The sequence below is a fragment of the Gigantopelta aegis genome, chromosome 12 (assembly GCF_016097555.1).
Source record: "Gigantopelta aegis isolate Gae_Host chromosome 12, Gae_host_genome, whole genome shotgun sequence".
Lineage (NCBI taxonomy): Eukaryota > Metazoa > Mollusca > Gastropoda > Neomphalida > Peltospiridae > Gigantopelta > Gigantopelta aegis.
In genome coordinates, this window is record NC_054710.1 from 6,411,447 (window position 1) to 6,423,398 (window position 11,952).

At 38.6% G+C, this 11,952-nt stretch overlaps 1 protein-coding gene across 1 annotated transcript; it reads left to right on the plus strand.

Moving 5' to 3' along the window:
* The first annotated feature begins 608 nt into the window (after positions 1-608).
* Positions 609-4,356, plus strand: LOC121385767. The gene is made up of 2 exons (XM_041516546.1): positions 609-1,449; positions 3,711-4,356. The coding sequence occupies exon 1, from the start codon at positions 637-639 to the stop codon at positions 1,405-1,407; it is 771 nt and encodes a 256-aa protein (XP_041372480.1). The 5' UTR covers positions 609-636; the 3' UTR covers positions 1,408-1,449; positions 3,711-4,356.
* The last annotated feature ends 7,596 nt before the right edge of the window (positions 4,357-11,952 follow it).

The following is an 11,952-nucleotide window of genomic DNA, read 5'->3' on the forward strand; positions in this document are numbered from 1 at the left end:
TGTAGAAACTACTACCGGAAGTCAGGTAATAGCAGGTGCCTGAAAGCATCTTGGGAATGGCATAGTCAGCCAAAACGTGATGTGTTTCCACATTATAAATAAAATACTTTTATTATATCTCAAAGTCTGTTGTGTCACAACATCACAATATTTGTACCTTTTTCTGTGGAAAATAAAAGTGTATAATACGTGTGACATGAAGAAAATCTATATCACTGACTGAGTATAGAGTATTCCACAAACTAGCAAAATGACAGACGGCAGAAAACTGCATGTATTTTGCCCTATGCAATCTCAGTGAAGTCGATATCAGTGACATTACAGTCTCGTATGTGGAATTTGTGTCACTGTAATGTTTGGGTGTTTTTGTGGGTGTTTTCCTCACTATTTGTGTCTGGACAAAAACTGGGGGATGGTAATTTAAAGGTAGGTGAGTAATTTATTGTAGTTGTTAACAATTTGGTTCGGATTTGAGCCGAGTTCACTATCACTAAAAATAATTGCGTTTCGTTTCTTTTCTTTTCTTTTTTCTTTTTTTCTGATGGTCATTTGCAGACTCAACAAGCTCGCTGTCGAATGACTTGATTAATTTTGAACTAAGAACACGTATGGACAACGCATAAATTACTATTAACTATGGCGACGGAAGAACTGAATTTGGTTGTCATGAACGCAGGCGGGCCGGGCAACGCAGAGAACAGGCGGAAAGGAATCGCGAAAGTGCTAAAGAAAAAAAAACCTCTGTTAGTTTTCATGCAAGAGTTTAACTGTAATAAACTTCACGAAGGACGGTGGGGCAGTCTGAAAGTGCCGCATTGTTATCAATGTGTCGGAGACGGGGATGTCGGTTTTGTGTACGACACCGATAAGATAACTCTCACACGATACGACAACAAGAAGTGCGTTACTCGTATGCACAAACAACTTTGTAAACATAGCCACGTAAAGAATTACGCCGAACTCTCCCGAATGTGCATCTATGTGATGGAGAGTAAAGGAGCTCCGAGTTATAAACTGCTCGTCATCTCTTGGCACGGACATCACAAGTGCGCAGACACCGTGAAGGAAGAGGTGGTCAGGTTGTTTTGTAAGTTCATCATTTTACTCGAGGGCAAATATCGACTCCCAGTGATTGTGGGTGGAGACTTCAACTTGAAGGCGACCTCTGTGGAGAAGTGTCTGCACGAAGATCTCCACGTGATCAAACCGTCTGAGTCCGCCATAGACATGTTACTCGTTCACAAGGATGTCTCGAAGATCACAGCCATGGGTCAGCTCGAAAAGATTATGTGGAAGACTGGCAAAGTAGAAGAGACGTTCAACCATGTTCCATTGAAGATAGCGTTTCATCCCAAAGTCTCTATTGAAGATAGGCTTTCATCCTTGAGTCTCTCACAGAACAAATAGTGGTCCAGCAGTCGTTACAGACGAAAATCAGCTTTAAAAAAGGTTAGTGGAACACCAACAAAGAAAAGCTGGACTGTGATTAAAGCATAATTTATTTGTGTGTGTGTGTGTGTGTGTGTGTGTGTGTGTGTGTGTGTGTGTGTGTGTGTGTGTGAATATATATATATATATATATATATATATATATATATATATATATATATATATATATAGTAACAAAATGTGGACGTTTAGTAATTATTAATGTTGCTTGATGACGAAGTCTCCATTACGGGCCTTCACATTATTTGATGGACTGCAGACTAGCGGTTCACAAATCGTTTTTCAGGGAAGATATTAAAATATTCTATGTCATTATTACTCTTACTATTTAAGAAATAGTATAGAATTGTTTATCTAATCAAAACATGTATGAGTCACTACATGTCGTTACCGTTTTTACCATTTCTAGCCAGTTGAAGCTGTGAAAATAGCACAATTTTATTTGCATGGAAGCCGCCATGTTTGAACTTTAAATATGAACGATTTTCAGCCTGTTACTATATTAATTAGGTTCTAAACGGACTAATTTAGGATATTATTTAAATATGCTAGTGTATAGTAGTAGTTAGAAAAATAGTGGTTTCCTTAAATATTACTTTATTGTAGTTATTAATTACTAATTCCCGGCATTTACGATTTATGACTATTCTAAGCACTACAATCCACATTAATATAATGGTCTTTAAGGGTGTATACTACCAAATCAAATCCCATAGACTACAATAGTAACATGTGGCTAAAACTCCTACCTGCAGCATATCAGTCGACATATACACCAAGGATATAAATACTACCACCCCTCACCCTTATATATATTTTGGCCCATGCAAAAGGAGTGCTTTTTGTGTAAAATGGGTGTACTCCGGCCAGGTTTAGTGGGTGTGTTTGTTTAACCCAATATCCTGGGAGAAAGGGGTTGTCCTTTTCAGGGTATGTTTCCCCCAGGCAGGCAAAGGTACATACAATAACGGCCCTAGCCTGCCAGCTCTGCGATTACAAACTCAAAACTACGTATCCAATTTGTTTTTTTCTGGCGGAAACCCTGAGATATATATATATATATACACACACACACACACACATATAATATTTATATTAAGGGCAACAAAAATACGTGTGTGTTTTACCAACGGAGTGGCGGGATTTAGTCCAGTGATAAAGCGTTCGCTTGATGCACGGTCGGTCTAGGATCGATCCCCGTCAGTGGACCCATTGGGCTATTTCTCGTTCCAGCCAGTGTTCCACAACTGGTGTAACAAAGGCCGTGGTATGTACTAACCTGTCTGTGGGATGGTGCATATAAAATATCCCATGCTGTTAATCGAAAAGTGTAGCCCATGAAGTGGCGACAGTGGGTTTCCTCTCTCAATATCTGTATGTCCGGCGCCATATAACCGTAAATAAAATGTTTTAAGCAGACGTCTGAACAGTTTTTTGAGGATTATTTTAGTTTGAGTAACAGTAAATAACAAAAATCCATCTTTTTGTTGGCTAGTTATGTAGGCATTTTCATAACCATAGCAACCACACACAAAAAAAATGCTACAAAAAATATTGACAGTTGTTTTATCTATAAACATAAATTTTAGGTATCATTTTACGTTAACCAGTTAAAGTGTTTGTGTTTTTACATTTTAACACTTTATTACAAGGAAGTAAAATACAATTAGACCAAATTAAATAATATTTGTGGCTCAGGTTACCTGACCGATCCTATCCCCCTCACCCCCGTTTGCCATTTTTGCCAACAAAACCTTTGTGGCAATCTAATTAAAATTAGCTCCACTATTACATGTGGATCTAATTCGTAATTCACACGAAACATGTTGTATACTCTCAGGATAATTTGGAATGTTTTCAAATTATGTTTAAATCACTGGCATGATTCTGCAAGTCAGGTTTTGATTGGTGGACATGAGCTCCAACTGGCTGCTGTTAGATCCACATGTAATAGTGGAGCTAATTTTAATTAGATTTACTTTGTGGAATGTACAAAACAGATTTAAGTTTTGGATTAAATTATTTAATTATTTAAACCTCATGAAAATTTATCTGGATGTTGGCATCAAACCTTGTAAGTTAAACAGAAGCAACAGCACAAACATGAAACAAATGTGTGTGTGGGGGGGCGGGGGGGGGGGGCGGGGTTGGTCTGTTTACAATCTATACTGACAATCAACATTAAAGCATGACCCTAACATTTTGTCAGCACATTCTACAAGCTTGTTATAATTATTATGTGACTTTTTCATATTTTGCAGGTTGAAGCTGTTGGTGAAGATGGAACAGATTTGCGTTTCCTGAGGGAAATGGGGAAGCACTATGTCATGTCTGATGTATTGGACACCTTGTTTGTTTTTTTCAATGAGATCCTGGACATTATGCCTGTTCCAAGGATTGATGGGCGAGGACCCCATTTCTTTTAAAGACACAAATTGCCTACATGATTTCTGTGTTTAGTATTGGATCCCAATGATCAAATTACAAGTTTTATTCCAGTGATTGCCAACTATTTTTTTCTCATATTTCGTTTATTGGGTTTTTTCTCCAGTCATTAAAGTAAGATGTCATACCTTAACACTAACTGAGAGGCAATATTATCCTGCTGAGTTTATTTACAGAGCTTCTACTTCCAATCTTTTTCATTCATTATAAAAGTGAACTGGAAATAATACAAAGATTAAAGTTTTTAAAAACATATTTTACCGGTTTTCTGTGTCACAAGTCTATAGCATACAGTGTATATTTTTTTTAATTATTACTCAAGGCAAGTTATCACATCCTAGGAATGATTAAGTGATGCTGCCAAATGGGGTCATCTGTATGATTTGCAGTGTTTTTATGATGTATTTTGGCATAATCAGTGTGTGTGTTATGTGCAGGTGGTGGTTTGAAATAGTCTTTCTACTTCAGTGTGTGCTATTGATTTTGGGTTATGATAAATGATGAATAAATCTATTTCCATGTACCATATTGTGTTCATTGTTGCATATGTCCAATGGCGTTAGTTTTCTGTACCTGGAAACGGGTTTTTTGTCAGCTTATAATGGTGTCTTTTTACAGTGTTCTCTTCTAAACTAAGTTTATACGCAATTTTTTTTATTTTTTTTGTGTCTTCACATAGTCTTCCACTTATTCATGTTTGCTTTTGACTTTAATTGTGAAATGACCTTATTTATCGTCAGTTACTGTACATCACAAGACACGGTGTTATCAGCAGAAGATATGCATGTCTTGTTACGAAATGCTCTTGTCAAGGGAAAAATTCTTATGTTCTTGATCTGCAAGTTATAAATCTACATAGTTTAGACACCAGTCAGTAAATTAGTGTCATTTCACATGATTTGTGGTAGGTTTGATATTTGACCTAGGTGTAACAGTTTCTGTACCCATGATCTGAGCTGTACTCACCAAGGACCTACATGTATGGTACAAAATCAGGGCTCGAAATTACTGATGGCAATTGCTGTAGGTCAAGAGCTTTACTGTTGGCACCTTTTTGCTACATATAGTTGAAATTGGCTAAAATGCATTCATTCGGTCCAGCAAGCTACAAAGTCTGCCAGGTCAATATGTTTGACACCAGTGTTTAGTTAAAACTGCATTAAATAAGTTAAAATCTTAGTTGCCCGCCTTGTACATGTATTTATTACAGTGTACTATTTCGGAATGTCCAAAATGTAACATTTGTGAGAAAGAAAAAAATGAAAAAAAAGAATCCTGCATCTAGGTATTTATGTCATTCATGAATAATCCTTTTATAGGAAAATATGTTAAAATGGGCAGAATCGGTGTGTTGTTAAATGAAAAAAACTTTCTGAAAAAAAACAAAAATTAATAATGTTGGCCCGAGTACTCGGACCTCAGGAGAAAACGAACATGTGGACAGTTAAGACACTCTTTTATCATCGGAGAATAATGTATATTAAAACTGCCCACTCCGTGCCTACCAAAAGGGGCTACTCTTTTCGATTAGCAGCAATGGATCTTTTATATGCACCATCCCACAGACAGGGTAGTACATACCACGGCCTTTGATATACCACTCGTGGTGCACTGGCTAGAACGTTAAATAGTACAATGAGGCCACCGACGGGGATCAATCTCATACCGACCGCGCACCGAGCAAGCGCTGTACTGCTTGGCTACGTCCCGCCCCGACTGTTCATAAATTAAATTAGTCATGTTGTGAATATATGGTTGCTAGTCACTTCATACCATGGTCATTTCGTACCATTGCAAAAAGTCATTTCGTACCCTAGTCATTTTGTACCCTGGTCATTTCATACCATTGCAAAAAGTCATTTCGTACTCTAGTCATTTCGTACCTTGGTCATTTCGTACCATAACTGAAAGTCATATCATACCATGGCATAACAATTTATAACAACCACCCCGGTAGTGTATTTTACAAAATAACATTAAAGTACAAATCTGTGGTTAATTTAAGGGATATTTATCAGCAAAAGACTCAAAATTATTGCCATTTTGTATAATTTTTGGTTATGCTATTGCAAGCTGTAACGAGGTCTGACTGCATACATGTATAACTTGTTGTTTTCCGTATGCAAAATTTTAACTTGTCCAAAGTTTGAAAAGAAGACCTAATAAATAAATAATATTTCGTTGGTCCATTATGTTTTGTGTTTTTGACTAATTATCTGGAGCCATTTCACACAAAATCGAAGTTCGCAGTTAGTCGTAAATACCATATACGGCTCTTGTCAAGTAAAATGGAAATAACAGTTGACAGGTATTATGGTTATTGTGACGGAACATGCTCTTAATTTCTTTTCGCCTGTGGCGATATTAATTGTTTTAGAGGGCTGTGTGCAGCGTGGTTACGTAATACCACCGCGCGACAGTGGTCGAGCTGTTCCCAATATGCACTTAAGACCAGATGGGCTTTGTTACGTAATACCTCCGCGCGACCGTACCCTCTTAATACACACCCAGACCAGATGTGGAGGCCATGTGGCCAGTAGTTACGTAATACCTACGATAGTGCGGTTTTACGACCGTGATTTTTGGCGAACTAGGCGACTGTAAGTCTGGCCATCTAAGGAAAAATATGCCGTCTTGGTCGCTGTGGAAATATCACTTGTAGGTATTCGGTACCGCTTTGTACCCCCAGGCGATATTCGGATTTGTAATAAATAGATAGGATTTAGAGATATAGGGCAGAAACATATTGGAAGGCTTCCGGGGAACACGTCCGTTTGGACTTGGTAAATATATATTTCTGCTCTGTTGTATAACCGTGATGTGATTGATGTGACTTTAAATATTTTAATACTGTATTATACCCATATTATTTAGACAGTGTTTCCGGTAAACTGACGAAGTAAATTGTAGGCTTCACGGTTCTAAAATTATTAAAGCTTAGCCAGTCATCCTAGAGGACCTAGGTAAACTGTAGGTTATTGTCTTTATTGTGATAGGTACCAGTATTAAGTCTGTATTACAAGGTTACTGAATGAGTAGTTAAGGGTTAATTAAAAATTAACCAGTTAGGAATAGAGTTGTAATTCCTTTATTAATTAAATTCCCCTGGAAGCTTTTCTCAATTATCACACGTGTGTGTGTTGTATCACGGTGAAGTGATTAGAATATTGTGTAAACTAGACACCTAGTGATTAACTAATTAAGTGATTAGTTCTGGGTTGTTATTATTATTGTTGCTGTAAACCATTAACTGCGGCAAATATATTTGTCAGCTTTAGGTTAATACAGATTCCAAAGTGTATTGTGTTTTGTTGTGTTTTCTAGTGAACTAATCGTACTATATTAACACATACTTTATATAAGATCGTATCTCTGATTGTACCTAGAGCCGAGCCACTCGGGTATAACTGCCAGATACAGAGAGATCTAATAGATATACAGTTAGGAGAGATATTTGGATAATCGTGTTTTATTCAGTTACGGGTATTATAGGATCCCCGTGACAGTTATCAATAACGATATGCTGCACAATAACGTGTTCTGGTTTTCAAACTGTCCAAATAAAGTTTTTTTTTAAACCCCACTGCTTTTATGCTATAGTCTATTCGTGTTCTATATACTGGTATGAAATGACTAGGGTAAGAAATGACTGGGGTACAAAATGACTTTTCACAATGGTTCGAAATGACTAGGGACCTAGGGTACGAAATTACTTTTTGCAATGGTACGAAATGACCAGGCAGCATGGTACATATGACTTGGGTACGAAGTGACTATGATTTGAATATATTATCTAAGGCCTGTACCTATTTCGTGAGTAAATGATATTGGAAATATTTTTATTTGTAAATATAAATCGCAATGTGTGAAATCTAAAAATCACTGGATATAAGACAAATCATTGAATAAATGTACTTTATTAACAAAATAAAAATATGGGCAAAACGACTCGGTTACAGGTACGAATCGACCCTGTTCAAAATGACTCAGGGTGAACTAGTAATAAGGGCGGAATAACTTGTTACCGAGTGCTAGAGTTAGCCCTGTATATATATATATATATATATATATATATATATATATATATATATATATATATATATATATATATACTGACACACAATGAAAACGCAAAACAGATATGTTTCAATATTTTGTTGTGATTAATAAAAAATATATTTATTGGACTTAAAATAACAATTTATGAGAGGAAGATGGTGGATGATTACCATTCTGGAGAGCAAACTGTAGTCTCGCAGCACGATGTCGCGGTGTCATGATGTTACCGTTGTACGGGCATCTGCATTTGAGTCCAGCCGTTCTGAGTCGACGGATGACTGTCATCGGATGGACAGGCCTTCCATGACGTGCTATCATGTTGCTTGTTGTCGTCGTCGCAGTTCTGAACCGGTCACGGAGGTGGTGTCAAAGCTGCCGATCTTGGCGTGGGGGTCGTAACGGGACGTTCACCAGGTCGAGGTCGATCACGGACACTCCCGGTCTGTTGATGACGTTCAACAAGTCGTCCAATAGTTGATGGATGGACTCTGAAGGTCCTAGCAACTTGGCTTTGCGAAGTCCCCCCTTGAACCATGCCCAACGCTCACTCCCTTTGTTCTTCTCTGAGTCCTGGCATTCTTAATGTGACGAGGAATATGACACCGTTACGTGACTTTTATGTGTCCACATACTGGCATTTCACGTGCATTGCATGCAGCATGATTGAGCATGTAGTGAACGCATTTCACACCATTTTGTGTGTTTCTGCTATTGTATGTGTAACGAGAACAAAACCAGGATTAAAACCCAGACAAAAGTGTCAATCAATGGCTTCCTCTCATAAATTGTTATTTTAAATCTAATAAATATATTTTTCATTAATCACAACAAAATCTTGAAAAAGATCTGTTTTGCGTTTTCATTGTGTGTCAGTATATAAGATGTATACACACACACATGTATACATGTATATTTGTGGTGTGTGTGTGTATTTAATGGCATCAGTTACAAACCTGTGCAAAGAAAAAAAACGAAAAAAAAAAACAATGTTATGAATGTATATATCAATACAATTCCTAGTTAATAGACAAATGACTGCTAAATTTCTTTTAATTTTAAACTTATTATTATTATTTTAAACGTTGTATTTTAAGGAATTACTAGCAAAAATAAAGCAAAAAGAGGCAATTTTTAACACGTGCTCAGGTGCCACATCATACATAACAACCAGCCACAGTAATAAACATACAATAAGAACACGTTTGTTTTCTTCTATATCTATTATGTTTATATAATATATATATATATATATATATATAATATATATATATATATATATATATATATATATATATATATATATATATAGAATACTGGTGGTTATCATTAAAGGCTTGAAAGGTGCTCAATACTTTAAGAGAGAGTAGAGCATGCAATAAATATATATATTGCACTTTTGTCCTACGCTATTACTCCGAGTTTCACGCCCTTCGACGATCTTCAGATAGCTGACACTGGTGAAAAGATTGCAGGGTTTTTATTTTTATGTAGTGCGGTTGCGTGGTTTGAGCTTACTGGTGTGACGGCATTTTGAGATGAGCTCAGTCCTTTTGTTGAGATTGTTTTTGTCTTTTGTTTGTAGGATGGAGAGCTTTTCCTCAATGCACAGGTTACATTGGCCGGAGTTTCGTTTGTACGTGTTCGACTGTTTGATAATTTGCCAGCTTATTTCATAATTTGTTCGCTGTTTTTTTAGTTCCCAGACATGTTTAGATAGCTTGGTTTCTTTCGAGTATTTTTCGTGTTTGAACGATTTCGTGTGATTGTTGTATCGTTGTTTGAAATTACCGCCATATATATATATATATATATATATATATATATATATATATATATAAACACACACATATTTTAAATATATATATATAATAATAAAATTTTTTTTAAAAACGTTACAAACCTCTTTCTTAGCTTTCTTTGAAATTCTGTGTTCAGAATAAAGCCTTCGTCGAACAGCCTTCTGCTTTACAGCCACGGCGTGGTTAAAAACCGTTGGAACAGCATCGTGCTTTAGTTTCCTTTTTTTAACAGTACTGTTTGTAAGTTCTGCAAACAAATCTCGCTTTTGCACAAAATGTGAGCTGCCAAACTAAATTTTCCTTCCTTCTTACCAACGGGTGTATAAGAAATAGATATTCATACATCAATACATACTAGCCAGTGCCAGGTTTGCCTTCTGTTTCATGCACGTAAGCTGGATCGATCGCGTAGCTTTTAGGCCCCATGCATATGTTTGAGTTAAAGATGGACAGAGATAGATAACTAGTTTAACGTGTTCGTATACCACTAGGGTTTCGAACACGCCGAGTCCGACCTCCGATAAGATCGGTGGCCTGACTTGGGATGGGGGGGGGGGGGGGGGGGGGGGGGGGGTGTAAAAATGGACAGAATTTTGAAAATAGCAATTAGTAAAAGAAATTAGTAGGATTAAAAATATTAGAAAAAAAAATTACACGCCAAAAATAAAATGATATGACTGCTCGGCCGAATATTTATATAATTTGGAGCATTTTAGAAGGACAGTCCAACAATAAATAAGAGAAAGGAGAGAGGATCGGACTATTTAATAACAATTTAAAAAAAAAGAAAAAGAAGTAATTTTGACATAAAATTTTGAACGAAGTTCTAAAAGTTTAAAAGTCCTATCTATATGGTCCGGGCCAGGGGGAGGGTAAGTTGGAGGTGGGCGGAATTTGGAATACGAATTTAATAGTTAGGTCAAAGACCGAAAACCAAAATGATTTACAAACATTTAAGTCCAAACAATAAAATTAGAGTGCTCGACCGAAAAGGTTTTAAGGTGATTTGAGCAATACAGACGAGCTGCCAAAATAAACTGCGTCGGACTGTTTACAAAAAAAGTCCATCTAAGCCCCAAAAAGGAGGTGCGGAACTCATGGTGAGGTGATGGGATGATCGGCTCGGAACCTCGGGAAGGAGTTGGGCAGGTCGATGTAATACTCTCCCCGAAGTAGTGCCGAGTATTCTTCCAGAAGTATCAGCTTGATAATCCGATAAATGATTGGATTATCCATGTCTGCCTTCAGCAAGCCTTGCTGGTACATCCCGTTCCGGTCCGCAGTCGGGTAGAAGGTGCGACTTCCCTCGACATACTGGAACTGGTACCGCCCTTGATCAGTTGGTGTTGGTCTCCAGCTCTTTGGGACGAAGGGGCCTGGTAGTTGAGAGGTCGCAGTGAACAACCCCTTCACACACTCGCGGTACCGTCCAGAAGCTTGTTACGGGCGATCTGCCAAGTCGTGGGCTGTGTGTCGAACAAGTCCTGGACCGACACCTTCCTCTTATTGGCGTCACGCTCCGTAGCAGCTGTCGCAACAACTTGTGGAGGCGCCAGTGGACTCTTCCGGTCTTCATCGGCGCTGGTGCTGCAGCGGTAGGGACCGTCACTGCCGGTTTAGCCGACAGCTTTAGACACCACCACCACCCCCTACCACCACCACCACCCCCCCCCCCCCACCCCCACCCCCTTTGCCGCTCCTGGCGTCTGCTGCTTCCGAGTAGTGGGGGGCGCCGAGTAGAAGGGACCTCCGCCGGCAGTTAAGCTGCCGGTTTTGATCCCCTTTGAACCGCCGGTTTCCTCTTCTTCTGTGAAGCCGGAGGGACCGCCCCTGGCGATTGAGCCGCCCGGTTTGGTCCCACCTGAACCGCCTTGGGACGCCGTCTCCTACTTCCCGGTCTCTTCTGTCTATTGTCACCATAATAAAGGGTGACAACAGCCGTGCTCCCATTGTGTTCAAGGTGATACTTGACCAAACGGCCAAGCTCGCGCAACACAGCCCCAAGGGTGGGGGGTGGGGAGAGAAACCTCGACGTTTGCTAAACACAACTGCATTGTAGCACAGCTCGCAGGAAGAGGTTGAGTTAAAGAGCATCATTTCTATGGATGTCTTGATAGCTCACAACACATCGTGGCAAGTCTGCAAGATACGGGCGATTCGGTGCCACAGGTTCGGGTCCCAGCAACGGCATGGGATAATC